General features: G+C 39.1%; 1 protein-coding gene across 33 annotated transcripts in view; it reads right to left on the reverse strand.

The window, feature by feature from the left end:
• Positions 1-8,658: 8,658 nt before the first annotated feature.
• Positions 8,659-16,267, reverse strand: part of RIMS2 (regulating synaptic membrane exocytosis 2) — a 446,434-nt gene continuing 438,825 nt past the window's right edge. For all 33 annotated transcript variants that reach the window (XM_068183223.1, XM_068183411.1, XM_068183392.1 and 30 more), the window contains 5 exons: positions 13,486-13,627; positions 11,998-12,110; positions 11,169-11,270; positions 10,063-10,202; positions 8,659-9,603 (listed from right to left, as the gene is read on the reverse strand). In XM_068183223.1, the coding sequence (XP_068039324.1) occupies positions 9,385-9,603; positions 10,063-10,202; positions 11,169-11,270; positions 11,998-12,110; positions 13,486-13,627 (716 nt within the window). In that variant the 3' untranslated portion in view covers positions 8,659-9,384. The remainder of the gene's footprint in view (positions 9,604-10,062; positions 10,203-11,168; positions 11,271-11,997; positions 12,111-13,485; positions 13,628-16,267) is intronic.

Below are 16,267 nucleotides of genomic sequence, written 5' to 3' on the forward strand. Positions count from 1 at the left end.
CCAGACCTTCTGTCTCTCCTGTGGTGGCAGCAGCACACTGTGGTCCTTAAACATCACCCAGATGTTTCACAATCACAGAATTTTTGGAAGAGATCTCTGGAGATCATTCAGTTCAATACTCTGCCAAGGCAGGGTCACCTACAGCAAGTGACACAGGAATGTGTCCAGAGAGTTTTTGAATGTCTCCAGAGAGGGGGACTCCACGAGCTCACTGGGCAGCCTGTTCCAGTGCTCTGTCACCCTCAAGGTAAAGAAGTTCTTCGTCATGTTGAGGCGGTACTTGTATTTTAGTTTGTGGCCTTTGCTCCTCATCCTGTCTCTGGGCACCACCAAAAACATCCTGACAGCATCCTCTTAGCACCTGCCTTTGAGATATTTGTATGTATTGGTGAGATCCCTACTCAGTCTTCTCCAAGTTAACAGGCCCAGCTCCCACAGTTTCTCCTTATAAGAGAGAAGCAACATCCCCTCATCATCTCTGGGACCTCTGCTGGACCCTCTGCAGTAGCTCCTTGTGTGCTTCAGACCAAAACTTCCAATTTTGCTCACAGTGCCCAGGAGCCTGGCCATCTTACAATAGCTTTTAATTTAAATATTCTTGTTGATCTCAGCCTTTCTCCCTTAACAGACTTGCATTTATTTACAGATTTGTTTAAGACCACATGGAATGAAGGAACAAGTTTCAAATTTGGCAAAAGAAGTGCTGTGTTCCCAGTTTGAAAAGGACTGATTTACCCTTTGCCCATCCACTTGGACTCCCATCTGGCTCTGCCTCTCCACGTGCAAAAGTGGCCAGGCTGCATCTGCAAGCAGGGACAGGCCATGCCCGAAAGCCCTGGCTTCTGCCACACTCACTGTGCTATCGCTGGCATGGCCCCTGCCATGGTTTTAACCCACAGGAGACAGCACTCTCCCAGAAAATGCTTTATGGGGGTGTTGGCGAGCCCTTGACCCCAGAAATCTGGGAGAGGAAAACTTATTTGGGGCAGGGAAGGAACAAGAGGAACGGAAGAGAGTTCAGCTGTATGGATGCAAAGCACACCATCCTGCTGGGTCTCCAGGACTGCAAAATGGAGCTGGCATGCTTCAATGAGCAGTGCAGATGTGACCAAACCGAACGAGGGCCAGAGGCTGAAGGGAGGCAGGGGTGCCAGGACAAAGCTGTAGTAGGGCTCCAGCAGCCAGCTGACACTTTGCTGTCTGCAAATGGAGCTCAAGTAGCTGTTTGAGAGCAGGAATAGGGCCAAACCTCATGCCGTGACCTCTCACTGAGGCCCAGGTCAGCCATGGTGTTAGTCTGAAGGGCTGAGGTTTCCATGAGAGGGTAGAGAAGCTTCAGTAGGTCCATTTTTTCTCTTCCCCACATTTTTGCTTTCACAATGCTCAATTTCATTGTAATTTGGTTCTCAAGAGAGATATTTTCCCAGATGTTTTCTGGGAGCAAAAAGTACCAAAGAGAATAAGAACCTGATATTCTTCCATGTCTGGCACCCTCATTTTAGGAGCTACTGGCATTATCTACATTGGAAGCTGAACTGCCATACAGCTGATAGTGAAAAGTGTTCAAAATGGCTTTCCAGAAGATCCTAAATTAGAGTTACCCTGGAAGTTCTCCTGTCTCTTTTCATTGAGAGAAATTAAAAAGACTATTAATTTTGACCCTCTGAGTTTCACCTAAATTAGATGTCTGAACAGAGCCTGAGTATCCATCTTGGACTGTAACTGTGGCTTGATGTTAACACCCAGCTGTGACAACTAAGTTTGTAACTCAACACTGGTTAGGAAAGCTGAGGATGTAAGAAAACTATCTTCTGAATCTGTTGCCTAAGGCACCTGCTCATATTTTAAGCATCAGATATGCATGAGATGTGGAAAAGTCACAAAGAAGCATCTTGGTTCTGGATCCTTCTAAAAGAAAACAAGGAAGTAAAAACTGTGCCTAAACAGGTAAAGAAAACAATATAAAAATATGTTCTTAGTTAAACATGTATAACTAAAGAAACTAGTCCTACAGCTGCACAGATACTGTGATTTTTACTGATACCATGTTAATTGAAAACAAGAAATCCTGGATTAGAAGTGAGAAGAATTTGCAGCAATCCAAAATGAGAATTCTTAGGTTCCTTAATGAAACTTTCAGAGCTGGAACAGTGCCAACATTGATTTTTTTTTTTTTTGCTTTATTTTGTTTAAGGTATTTTAAGGTGCTGACAGGTATATGTCACCTCTTTATGAATGGGGATTCAGCATTTCTTTGTCTATCACCTGACTCGTGTGTTTAGGGGACAGCCTAGAAATACAGTTGTGGTGCTTGGTGCCATGATCTAGTTGAGGTGTTAGAACATGGGTTGGACTCGATGATCTTAAAAGTCTCTTCCAACCTAGAAAAATTCTGTGAAATTCTGTGAAATTCAGTTGCATTTTAAGTGATTTCAGTGGCTTTTTTCCCTTCAGGTTACCCAAATGCTTCTTGGCTCACTCTGAGATCCACCCTTCTTAGCTCTCACTTTATTTCAATGGCCAAAGTGGATCAGGATATATAAAAATGTCAATTCTCCAAGCTGTATTTTTGCTAGTGAAGAAAAAATTTGTCTGTTGGTGAAGTGCCATCCTACCCCAGGGCTGTTCCTAGAGAGCCAGAGCTGCTGGCTTCCAGATTGTTGAGCCAAAACAGTGTTTGTACAGCCAAAACACAGTGAAGGACAGGGCTCATTTGTTTGTGCATGAGGTTGTGTAACTGTGTGCACTGACACCTCAGGCATGTGGCAGATGCTAACTAAGGCATCTGGAAGGCCAGGTTAGCAGATCTGAGAGTAAGCAGTTCTTGAGTAGAAATTCCAAAACACAAAATCACAGCTCAGAATATGGTACGGAATCAGAATACGGGCTGAAAATCTGTCAGATAAAGAAAATCTTTGTTTCGTTTCTGGTGTGTGGGAGACTGTAAGAAGAAACTTCAAAAGTCCTCAAGCTTCTTAACTGAATTTTTTCCCAAGCAGCAGAACTCGCAGTGTGCTGGTCCCTGAGAGATGGTTCCTGATATAAATGACTCTTCCTCATCTTCAGGGATCTCTCTTGCCAGTATTCAGGAATGTTGCAGCAAAAATACTAATAAATTAGAAACAAAAGGGGGGGATCAGAATAGATATCAATACAGTATCTGCTACTTTGATAATTTCACATTACTATTTAATCCCTCAGTATTACTTTAATCTCTTTTAATTCTCATCAAGGGGATAATAATTTTGGCTGCTATTGGCATTCAACCTAGGCTAACATGCACTGGCAAGGGTAGTACTGGCCCTTTTCTTCATGTGTCGGTTGCACCATCAGCATAGCAGGACCTACTGGTTGAGTTTTGGCCTATCAAGTTTTGGTGTTTTGGTTTCATTTCATTTCAGTGAATGGTGTCACCTTATTATAAATATCATCTTTAAAACACTGATAATTCCTTTCCCAAAACTGTAGCTAGACAGAAGGACTTTGACTAACAACTCTTACATAAGCCCTAACAGCTGTCCAAAGAAATCATGGAATATCTTGAGTTGGAAGCGATTCCTAAGGACCAGGGACTCCAACTCCCTGCTTCTCACAGGACTACCTAAACCAGGTGACTAAGAGCATCCTCCGGACACTCCTTGAACACATGATTGCTTCCATGGAGAGCCTGTTCCAGTGATTGACCACCCTCTGGTTGAAAAGCCTTTCCCTAATATTCAGTCTGAACTTTGACCAATGCAACTCCATTCCATTTCCCTGTGTCCTATCACTGCTCCCCAAAGAGGAGATCAGCAACTCCCCCTCCACTGGCCCCCAGGAGGAAGCTTTAGACTGTGGTGGAATCACTCCTTATCCTTTTCCAAGCTGAAAAAGCCAAGTGACTTCAGCCACTGCTTGTGAGTCTTGAGCTTGAAACACTCTACCAGTGCCAAACCTGCTCCCACCTCAGTAAGGTATCCTAAAACTCCATGTCTATAAAATTAATGTCATCCAGCGCTATTCACCTATTCCATCTTCATGCCAGCATCACTTCCATAACATTTACATTTTGGATAGCAATTGATAAACTATTCTTGGTCACAGGAATAGTCACAGCAGACAAACACTTATGACAAACTTTTCCTTAGTCCTGTGCCCTGCACCCTCTGCAGATCTAGGATGCTCTTTCCTTTCCATGTGACCTCATGGCATATTTTAGAGCATCAGTACTCTGTGGTTTAATTAGTATGGTTGCTTCTCTTTCTCCCAGAGGCTGGGCTGAGGAGTGACCTGACATGACAGTGTGTCAGATCTGGGAAGTCATTTCACACCCATTTCCTCTTTCATCAGTTATTGGCTGCCTGCTGCCCTCAGTTCTGATAATTATACAGGCAGTTCAGACAGACTGAAGGACTATGGAATCCTCTTTCTTATTTCTGGCTACTATGCCTGGATCTGCTTCCCCTAAGCACAGCTGCTGTGAAGGTAGAAATTCAACACAAGGCAGTCATAACTTTCTGCCTCTGTGGCCAATGGAGAGAGAAGGAGAGAATCTGATGTCCCCCGCGTGACTCATCGCATCCTAAACAAGACATCAAAAATAGGCAGGTATTAAGCAAATAACGCCACAAATTAATTTATCTTTAGTATTACTAGCAGATAGCTGATTTTTTTTTCCTTGCCAGCTAAGCTAGGTTCCATAAACCTGTCCTTTGAAGGTGAACCATTCTTTGATGGACACGTGTATCTTCTTTCTTGCATTGATGCTTGCTCCTGGTGAAGCATTCCTTTAAATAGTTACCGAGGAAGGGACAGAGAGGATAGTCACAATTGGAAGCTGATTGTGATATCTACAGCTGTGGTGTCTGCTCTTTGCTGCTTGGGTATCAGAGAGGTGAGAATTGCACAGAAATGCACCAAGGAAAGAAGTACAAACTGTTCTAGACTCCCACACAGCATTATCTAACTTTGTGAGAAAGCTATGAAACCTATTGCTTTGTTACCTTTTATGCCATGTTAAACCTCTATATAAAAACTATTACATTTTAATTATTATACAGTTGTGAACAGATATTTGATAGTAGTGGGAAACTGTGAGAATGCAGTGGTGTGCTGGTTAGGATGTGCTGGTCCCATGCTCACCCCCAACATGGTGCCTGATATACTACTACTATGCCATCATGCTACTTAAGCCTTGTAAATCTGAAGTAAAGGCGTGGAAGCAGAAAAGCCCCACAGTTAGGGCACCATGGTGTTTTACTGCATTTTTTTATTCGCACAAACTCTTCTCAGCATAATCAGATGAATCAGCCATCTGAGCCAATGTTTAGTAGTCATGAGTAAGGTGGTACTGTTAACATTAAAATTATCTAGTTTTGTTTGGTTTGAAATAAAGTGAACATAGACAAGAAGAAATTGGAGAGGGGAAACAGCAAGCAGTCTTGAGAAACTGTCTCAGAGAATAGGACCCTTCAGAAAAGTATATGTTGTAGATTTCTTGGTCTGTCCAAAGGGCCTTTTCAAGGATTTGCTGAGTGTAATGGTGTACATTTCTAACAAGGGCCAAAGACAGACACAGTCTCATGTTCAGCTGTGGGACGAGGTGTTTTGCTGCCCACCCCACCACAGAGCTGGGAGTGATGTGTTCCAGGGCATGGGGCAGCCTCACCTGTCCTCATAGTCCAGTTCCCACCCAGAGACTTGCCTGGCACTTGCAACATCAACGTCAGCCTCAGCAGAAGAGGGACTTGCTGGAGTATTAGTGGTTTAAAGCACCAGAAACCTGGGCCTGTTCCTCCAGCAGACCACTTGCAGATGCAGTGCAACAAATGGAGTTCCTATCTTCACAGTTCCCACAACTGCTTGGCCCAAAATACATTTGCTTGCTTATTTGGCGGTTTTGTCTCATGACAGTACTGCAGTGCTTTTCTTTCACCTCATATCTGGAAATAAATACACACACTTTGCTGTGCAAACTGCCAGCCAGCCTCTCACTCTTCAGTAAATTTCCAGGTCATAAGTGCTCAAGTTTTGCCCAGTCACCACTGCCTGTGCTGATGCTGCCTCTGAGGGGTCAGGTAGAGATAAATTCTCTACTCTCCCATCTCCACCCATCCTTCTCATAGCTGTACAGGTGTGGACCACTGCGGACCACTGCTCCCTTCTGCAAAGGCTGCATGAGCCCTTGCAGGCACCACTGTCAGGTGGGCATTCTGTCCTCATTTGTACCCTGCTCATGAAAAAAAAAGGCAGCTAATATTAGGTGGTATCTAGGGATAGGGTAGAAGTCTAACTGGATGGTGCAGCCACTCCAGAGCAACTGATGGGTTCTTTTCACGGTCTCAGCACATTTAGTGTGCTGGTTATATCAGAGCTGGAGCACGTCCTGGCAGCCAGAGGTGGCAGCTTGGAGCCAGCTCCATCCTGGGAGCCGTGCACTGGGCATGTGGGAGCCCGAGGGTGGCCGGAGCACAGAGCCCAGGGCCTGGCTGGGTGACGGGCACACTGCTCCTGAGCCCGGCAGTGACAGAGGCACCTTGGCACTGGCATTTCTCCTGCAGCCCTGCTGGGAAAGGAAAAGCATGCTTGTTCTCCAGCTGCGTGAGCTGCTTCCTCCAGCTCCACTGAAGGGTGTGGAACGATGCTGCTGACCACCTTAGAGAAAAGCAACAAAATTCTACACACAAATTCTGTAAAGAAAATGTTTTATTTAAAGTGTTAAATACCATCACCAGAATGAGTTTGATTTACATTAGTTGGTGTTTGTTACAGGCCTAATCTGCCCTTTTATTTCCCCCAACTGTAATTCCTTTTAACTTTTTAAAACGTACTATTTACAAGACAGCAGTGATCACTGGAATAGTACTATTTACATGACTAAACCATAAGTAGAATTGCAGATGTGTGAAAATTAAAAAAAATACATTAATTTTTTTAAAATAAATACTGCATAATGACAATTATGTACAAACCTTCCATGCGTCATGTCCTTGATTTTAAAACTTGAAATAGAGGATTATGCATACAAGAATGTGTGAGCACATCTCACAGTGTCAGGAAAATGGTTATGTATTTTTGTTTAATATCCTAGGGGATATTGTAGACTGCATGTTAGTAGTATTTATTTGCTGCTGGTAGACAGATGTCTAAATTATTTTAATAAATATAATTTTACCAGTCTGTCTATTAACTTAACAATAATCCATTATATAAACTCTGCAGACAAGACACAATCTCATTTTCTATGATATTGCACAAAGTAAAAGGCATTATAAGTGATACTGTTATTACTTTTTCCCTCTTACGAGGCATGTACAATTTGTTAATGGGAAACTTCAACAGATTTTCAAATAAAATCAGAATATTTCTGTGTGGCCATAAAGGTAAATGTAAAGTACTCCAAAAATTATTGCAAGATTTCAATATTAAACCTTAAGTCGGTATTAAAGGCATACAAAGACCCAGGAAAAAAAAAAGATATTTTGTTATTAAACGTTAGCCAGTTACATTCCCTTTAAATAACGAAACTTAATGAGAAGCTTGAACTTGCAGCACCACCCAACGGCCGTTACTGTCTGCTACAAAACCCAGGGCTGTGAATCAATTACCTCTAGCGAGGTTCTGGTAATGGTGTTAAATAGCTGGCAGAGTGGTACTGATAAGCTTTCTTTAAGGCTATTTTACGAACCAAAGACTGATGCTTTCCAGACTGATATTACCTAATTATGTCTTTTGCAACGCAAATGTAATTTATGAAAATTGAACTTTACAGCAGAACAACTGTATGGATTTGTAACCTTTGTTGCTTTTGTTATTTCAAAAATGTTGCAATCAATTTGGTTTAGTGCAAAAAAAAGTGCTAAAATTTGTTTCCTAAAAATTAATCACATACTTAATTTTTCATCTTTCCATAAACCTTCAAGAAATAATAGTTCAGTCTTTGAATGAAAGATGCTGGTGCTGAACACAAATTTATTGAAGACATCTTACAATGGCCACATGATTCCAGTATTTTGCTGTAGAATTCAATTTGAAGGTGAGAAAAAATGAAAATAAGTTACCATGCACTGTACAATAAATTGCAAAAGTTCAAATATCTTCTTTATCAAATACATGCTGAATTACATTAATGTACTCCCAAGCCATGTTGCAAAATCCTTTTCAACATGCTTGAAAAAAAGTAAGCTCTTAAACAATATTTTTCTCAAATAATTCAGAAATGCAGAATATTCTGCAATCCTGAACCAAATATGGGGCATAAGACAGTAATAAGTCAAATGGTAGCCATTTTAGAATATGCTGATCATCCTGGGAGGTAGAGGGGGGAAAAGAACAAAAGGAAGAAGGGAGATTGGGAGGAGAGATAGAGAAAGAAGGAGGTAAAAGAAGTGTACAATTTGCACATTATGTTGAACTTTACAAGGCTTGTACCTTTTACATTTAAATAAATTTAATATATTACACTTATTTCTTGTCACATAAACAGAATTTTAAATATTTGCTAGAAATTTTTTTTTTTTTATTTTTAATATAAGTCTGCAAAAACACAGACCATGACTGGTTTAAAGAATGATAAACGTGGTGTGTCTTTGTATCACCCTGTTGCATTCTCTTCCCTTTAAAACCATGCACTAGTGAAATTTATCTTTAAAAATAATATAAACTGTTGAAAATGGCTGATTTATTCTTTTTTGTTTTTGCAAGTTGCAGCCCCAAGAAAATAATTTAAGTATTCGGCTAAATCTGTGTCCATGCAAAAAAGTTTCTTAATTTCACACAGTACAGTATATCCACAGAACTTTATTTTTCAGAGAGTCCTTCATGTCTGGGGTGTCACTGTGTGAACAGCTGGAGGTATGAAGCCCACCACTTTAAGTCTTGAACCTTTTCAATATGAAGAGTTTTCAGATCTCAAGCAACTGCTGCAAGTGCCAGTTGACTTTTCCAGCATCATTAGATTCTTCTTTTCTTCCAATGTCTGCTAATCCACTGACTTGTAACATGGCTCCATGGGAGGGTAACTCCGTTTCTGTGGCATTAACCAGACTTTAGGAGGGGAGGGCAGATAAATAAAGAAAAGGGAGCAACAAAACAGATATGCCATTGAAAAGGACTTTTGTTGCATGAAACAGATTGATTTTTTTAGTTTAGTCCATGGCTTCAGATTGGACCAAAACTGAGTCCCTGAACTCCAAACCTATCAGTTCTTCATGATTTCAGTCCATCACCTGAGGGCCTTCCATAGGGCACAATGTGTGCAACTTCCTTGAGAACACAGGATCGCGTTGCAGCCCTAGAAACAGGCTCAGAAGACACAACATTAAGCATGCAGTGTTACCAGGGTTTGCGACCTGTAATTTTATTTTTTTTGTAACGCTGGTTGCTATGACAACAGTTTCACAGCTGCTATGAGCGAGCATACGAAGGTCCTGTTGAACTTTCAAGAGATGATTGGGAAGCTCTTCTAGTGAGAGGAGCTAAGGTTGGGTCTACTAGGGAAGAAGGAGGGAAAAGTTTGAACCACCCAATCACCATGTTGGACAGGTCCAGTTCATCTAAAAGTATCTGTGCCACTCCCATAAAGGATTTGTGATCCATACGTCCATAGTCTCCCCAAACAATTATCTGTTAGGTAAAGCACAAGAAAATAGAAAAATTTTAGAAAAAATGTCAAAAGCTTTAATCTGATCTGTCAAAAATCTCTGCTTATTTAATTACAGTAAAGGAATGAAATATCCAACTGCTGACATAGTTTAGTTCTGTGTGTCCTAATCATGATGCAGTGACAGAAATTATCTGGGCTCAAACAACATTTATCCACGATACCAAGGAAAACCCAGTGAGAGGAGCCAATATTTATGGCAGAAGCAAAATAATCTATAACTCACTTCTAAAGCTCCCTTCTACTTGCGTACTCAGTTTATACTTGCATAAATAGCTATTACTGTTGTGTTTATCTGCTCAGCAAGTAAATAAAATATGAGCATTTATTGCCAAATGAAACCTGAAAGAAATTTGAAACTCATTCAGTGAAAACTGTACAGGTGACATTTTCAGGTTCAGAGGAATATTTATTCAAATTACCTGTAAAACTTTCCCTTGGGGACTTTCTTCAAAGGATAGAAGCTGCTGATAAAGTGGTTCCAGCGTTTTTCTTGCTACCTTTGTTTTCTTTTTGGCTATGCATACTCCATTTTCTAATAGATACACCTTTACATATGGTGCTTAGAAGAATGAAAATAGAGAACAGCAGGTAAAGAAGAAGTCCAGATTTTTTTGTGTAATACACACACTTTCTATCACCATATAAAAATATGCTTCTAAAGGATATATAACTTGTAAGAACTAATCTCCACAAGCAATATTAACAATTATTCCCATACAAAGCATCCATGCATTTTCTTTACTCTTCTCCTTGGGTGTATTTTTTTCTTGACTTCTTTTTGTATGTCTCTTTTGCCATGAAACAATTCAGATTTTGACCTGAACAAATCAAGTATTCCTATATATAGCATCCCTATACTGTACAATATGCAAAATAGGTCTATTAAGTAAATGCAAGACTTGCAATGACTTTGGTGAAATCTGGATCAATGCTCCAAATTGTTAATAATTTAAAATTATCTACAAGGTGAGAATCAGTGAAGAAAGGACTCTGACACAATTTCTATTTTATCAGAAGAGCTTGCTAAAAATATCATTATATTGTCCTTTTCACATAGTGTTACAGGACATCAGATTATAAAATAAGGAGTAAGTATCAAATATTAGTCTACTTTTTGAGTAGATACCTATTCCACATCTCTTGATTCCCTCTTCATTCCTAAGACTCCTATATAAAATCTTCAGTAGATACTTTTCTTCCTACCCCATAACTAAGGACACCTTTGCTATTACCAAAAATACTTTTGGGTCTTCTGGCAGCCTGATTTTTAATTTCCTCCTGAAGTAGAGCTGATTTCTGGTGTATCATTTCAATACAGTATGCATTTCAGTATACAACATTGTAACCTACTGAGATTTGAACTTGTTAAGGGTTGACAAAGATGAACAAAACAGCCAGAGACCTTTTTGGTAGAATGCTATTCTAAGAATCATAGAATATATTGAGTTGGAAGGGACCCATTATGATCATCAAGTCCAAGCCCTGGCCCTGTGCTAAGATTGTTACTAAAGTTTTTCTTCCTTACCTGGCAGTGTCTTTGAACCTGGTTTTACAACAAGGCCACGGGCTCGGATTATTTCTACTTCCAGTTGTCCTTTCTTATCCATCATTCCCACCTGAATATCTCCTAGATAACAAAAAGAAATGCCAGCACTGTAATTCAGAACTACTTTAATATCCGAAATGTTGAAAAAATTTCTAGGATGAATATGTGGTGACTTCTATAATCTGTTTTTCATTAATAAGTATGATCTGGATTTTAACACTACTATATAATTGAATATTTACCCTCTTCACTGCTGTTAATGTTAGTAAGCAATTTAAAACCTCTGCAATAACACATGCCTCTATTACTTCAAATTAATTTCTATTTCCTAAGAGTTTCATATATTTAAAAAAAGGCAGCAAGGGAATTAAGACAAAGCAGCTCTGTAAAACTGCTTGAAATCTCTTCACCATGCCTCTAGTTAAAGACAAGTTATGAAAAGATAACTTGTGAATATACAAGCCTGTAAACACAATAATAACAAATATTTTGTGCCTAAATTACCAATTTTTATACAATATGATCCAAGTGATTCAGAGAAAAGTTTGGTCTCATTAGCCCCATTTTAAAGACGGAAAACTGAAGAAGAGGTAAAAGGCTGAACTTTTCAAAGCAACTTTCTACTTTTGCATGTCTTCATAAGCATCCATGATTACATTCAACTTTGGCCAAGGTTACAGCTTTAGTCTTAATTGAGCTGTTCAAAACCACAAGAGAAATCCTTATTCAAAGGGAATCTAGATAAATTGTATATTCTAATTACCTGACCAATTAGAATATATCATATCTAGAGGACATAAACACTTACCCATTGATGGTGTTGCCAAAGTCTGTCGTCCCACAAGCTGGCCAGGACCAAGTCCATCCAGAAAATCACTGAACTGGCTGTCTGCAGCCAACCTCACACCAGGGAAGATCAAACTAGAAATAATATTGAAAAAGAAACCAAACAAAAATACACTTAAATTTGCCCTTTTTTTTGTGTGTGTGTTTTTTATTTATTTGGTTGGTTTTTTGTTTTGTTCTGGCTTGGGTTTGTTTTTTTGTTTTTTAGATGTTTTGCACTTAATGTTTGTGGGTTTGGTAGTACTGTAAGGAACTTACAAAACAATTACTGTAATTTTTGAAATCCCACAGTGTTCAACAAGCAGCAATTTAGCAATTAGCCTCCAGCATATAAACAAACAGGTAAAGAAAGCACTCTCCTCAATAATTTCCAAATTTGTATTCCTCCATCATGTTCTCCTTTTCTAATGCATTAAAGACCACTGTTAATTATCAAAGTATTGATATGAGACAAGTTCATTAAGATACTAACACACACTCTTACCACTGATTCAGTTACATGAAGGTTAAATTGCTCACACTTCTCAAGTTACTGTAAATTCAATGGCTAAATATCAAATGTACACAGTGAAATGATGACATTAGACTAAATACTTGTTGCTATTTTCAAAATCACCATTCATTCAAAATATTTTGTTGAAAATGTCTTTGAGAATGACATCTATTCAATAACAGAATTGAAATCCCTTGTGGCAAATGACCAAAGTAACTTAAAATTAAAATGCTTGCCATAAATTACCCATTACAGAGTAACAAGAACTGATGAAATTTGTAATGACCAATCATTAAGAAATGTCCATTTCAAATGCATATAATGCACCAACTTGGAAACATAATATATATTATGCAGCATAGATGGATTGTCCAGTGCTGTGAACACCACTAATAAATCAACCCACAATAAGACTTTTCTGGGCAATGTCTCAGATATATCACTGAGAAGTTTTTAGCTTAGGCTTTTATGATGTTATGATAACCATGATACATGACAGGCTTGTACTCTGCTCAGATAATTTCTTCAGGTTAAAAGTAGCAGAATCTTTGAAAAACTCTTGAGCCCAGTGACCTGGAAATGCTTAGCTCTGCATAGCACTGACGTACACCAGGAGTTTTTGGAAGAGAACTTGTCCATATCTGTGTTTTATCTGGTGTACTGCACCTGCTTCCCCTCCTGACATACCTCAATGATGATCTGACCCACCATGTGCCCTTCTCATGGCACAGAAGAAATGACCCTCCTCCATTCCTGCACCACCAGTGGGACACTCTTTTCAGTTACAGGGGAAGACTTAGGCTTAGTCCATCAATGACACTGGCTTGTTAAGGGAATTCTGACTGAACAGGACCTTCAACACTCACTGTGCTTCTCTCTAACAACCAGTTTCATGGAGAAACATCCCTCAGCTTCATGGAGAAGCGTCAGGAAACCACAGCTGTAAATGCTGCTTACTTTCCCTCAGAGCTGTAGCTGTTCATGCTCCCATCCGTTGACTCTCGGCTAGCCTGGCGAGTCATCCAGTTCCTCATCTCCACAGCCAGCCCTGTCTCCGTGCTCCTCTGGACGGTGCTCCGCAGCTTCTTGCCCCCTGCTTCTGTTGGAGACAAAAGAGAAGCCCCCGTGCCACTGTGCTGTCGGAACTGGGCAAATGTGCACACCCCTGCTCCACATGGCACAGTCAGAGCCACAAATTAATTACCTGTAAAAAAATTCCATTCAAAATGTATCCATTTTTTAGTAACAGGAAAACAGCATCATAAATCTCTTTACAGGATCAGGTTCTTAGTTCTGTCACTGCCTGCTTTCCAAGGTCAGACAACACAAGTCTGCCCACAGAGGTAACCAGATTTAAACAATCCATTGTCTAGCATGTTTAAAATATATTTTCCCTGGATGAATAAATCCCTCTTAGGAATTCAATTAAAATGTTACCATGATGTCAAAACCTGAAGAGAAATGTTCTAATTCAGATGGATTATTGTTTTAAAAGCATTTAGTCATTATCTCCTAAATCAAGTTACAGATATCCATTAGTGAGGATAGTAAACTAAAAATCAAGAAGCCTTCCCATGCTTTCTTCTCTACTCACTAGCTGATAAATTTAAATTTATATTTAAAATATACAGTATTTTTATTCACAATAAGAACCTTTTTATCACCTTCAAGAATAACAATTTTTCTATGTATTTGCATAGTTTAATTTTACAGCATGACAGATGTCTGGATATCAGACAAGGGAGAAAATACTTAAACAATACAATAGCATTTTAGTGTAGGAATTTTGATCAAGACCTCAACGGGATGAAATTAGTAGGAATGAAGCCTCATTTTTTCTTTCATGAATAAGACAGCCACTCCATGTAATTTCTGATTTTAAATGCTGTTCCCTGCCATGGGGCAAGAAATTCTACATACTTATTTCTTTTGATCTGTTCTATACACCTCTGAGTGCAGCACTGTGATGTGTAATATACCGATATTATAAAAGAGAAAAAACATTTAAAAACACTACAATAATAACAATTCTTAAATACTGATACAATGAGGGTAGAGTAGTATCCAATATCCTAGGATATCAATGGACTCAATTTCCTTGTGCAGTTGTTTGTAGCATCTGGTACTCTTTATACCTTCTCTGCCCCGTCATGTACTAGAGGTCAGAAGAACTCCAGACCTGTGAGGATGGTGACGCTTTAGGGATTTGAAAAAGGAAATGAGAAAAAGGAGGAGACTGTCCTGAGATGAGGACTATCATGCCCCAGGAGGAATGTGTGAGCACAAAGACTGGCTTAGAGTAAGAGGATCTGCACCCTCAGACAGGGAATGGGAGAGAGTCCTCAATTTCAATGTGTGCACTCATTGTCACTCTCCTACAGGCTGCAGCGTGGGTTGAAGTCGCCCAGGCCTCTCAGTCAGGAGGAATATTAGGTCAATAAAGAACATGGGAAATGTAGTGATGTGGGAACTAGACACCAAAAATACCTTGAAAACTACTGCCTCCTTGTCAAGAAAGATTAATAACTGCAATATTTAGCAGCAGTGAGACATTTCTACAGAAGTATGATGAGTGGTTCAAATCATATTTCTTATAAAAAGCCTTCTACATATTCCTGAAGACCATCACGTTGAATCAGTACATACAAATAGTAATAATAATAGAAGTAAAAATTTTCCTCTAGAACTTCAGCTACACAAATGAATTCAGTACACAGAATAATGAAAAAATAAATTTTATTGCATCAAAATTACCCCTAAAAATGCCCATCAATACCTGATGTAAGAAATGCAAATAAAAAAGGTACCAGGCTACTACAACATACGAAAAATGAAGGTCAGAAATCAACAATTTCATTTCTTATGGGTTGCAGCATTCCGAGTGCATGCTGGTTTATTATTTATATTCAACTAATGAAAGCTGGCAGCTGACTTCCAACAGTGCTCCAGAATTGTTCTAAAATACAAGCACTCAGTTCAAAGAAATATTCCCACAAACTGCCAGGAAAATATTGTGCTGTATTTTGCAGAAAAGGTACACTTCATCATAGTTACATGTGGAAGTCATACAACTCTGAAGCCCCACAGGATATTACTCTTCTAAGAACTCTTTTGATGAGTAAGCATTCATTTTTATTCAGCCTCATTGAATGATGGTCATTCTCAAATCATTATTGTAAACATGATGTCCTTAATGCAAATTTAAAAGAACATCTCAATTTTGCATGATTCTTCAGTATCTTCATATATCTTTCAAAGATTTGGGAGTTTGGGAGAAATATATGTTAGATTATGAAATATGTGAAGGAGTATATAGTAACTTTTATTAATTTGTAGGGCATTTTTTTTTCTGAACTAAAATTGTAAGTCTGTATGCCTTCATTGTAGAACAGAATAAAAAATGAACGTATCCATTGCACATCAATTTACTGAGAAATCAAGGCAGAACTCGTGCAACTGTCATTCAAGTCTTCACAAAGGCACACGTGTTTACAGCATCCCTCTAAACCTTAATTTAAAGCAGTTTTGCTTTCCCACATTCATTTTAACTGAAATAATTGGTCTGGTTCACGTGACAACAGGCACACAAAGATACAACTTTGATACAACAAGAAAGTTAAATATGTGTAGTGTATCCAACTTTTGTATGAGTGGTAAACGGTAATTATTTTGACCTTAACATGGAATTTAAGGAGGGTTGAAAGGAGGCTATGTGAATAACTATTTCCAAATTTTCAAT

This window comes from Anomalospiza imberbis, chromosome 1 (genome assembly GCF_031753505.1).
Source record: "Anomalospiza imberbis isolate Cuckoo-Finch-1a 21T00152 chromosome 1, ASM3175350v1, whole genome shotgun sequence".
In the NCBI taxonomy this organism is placed as follows: Eukaryota; Metazoa; Chordata; class Aves; order Passeriformes; family Viduidae; genus Anomalospiza; species Anomalospiza imberbis.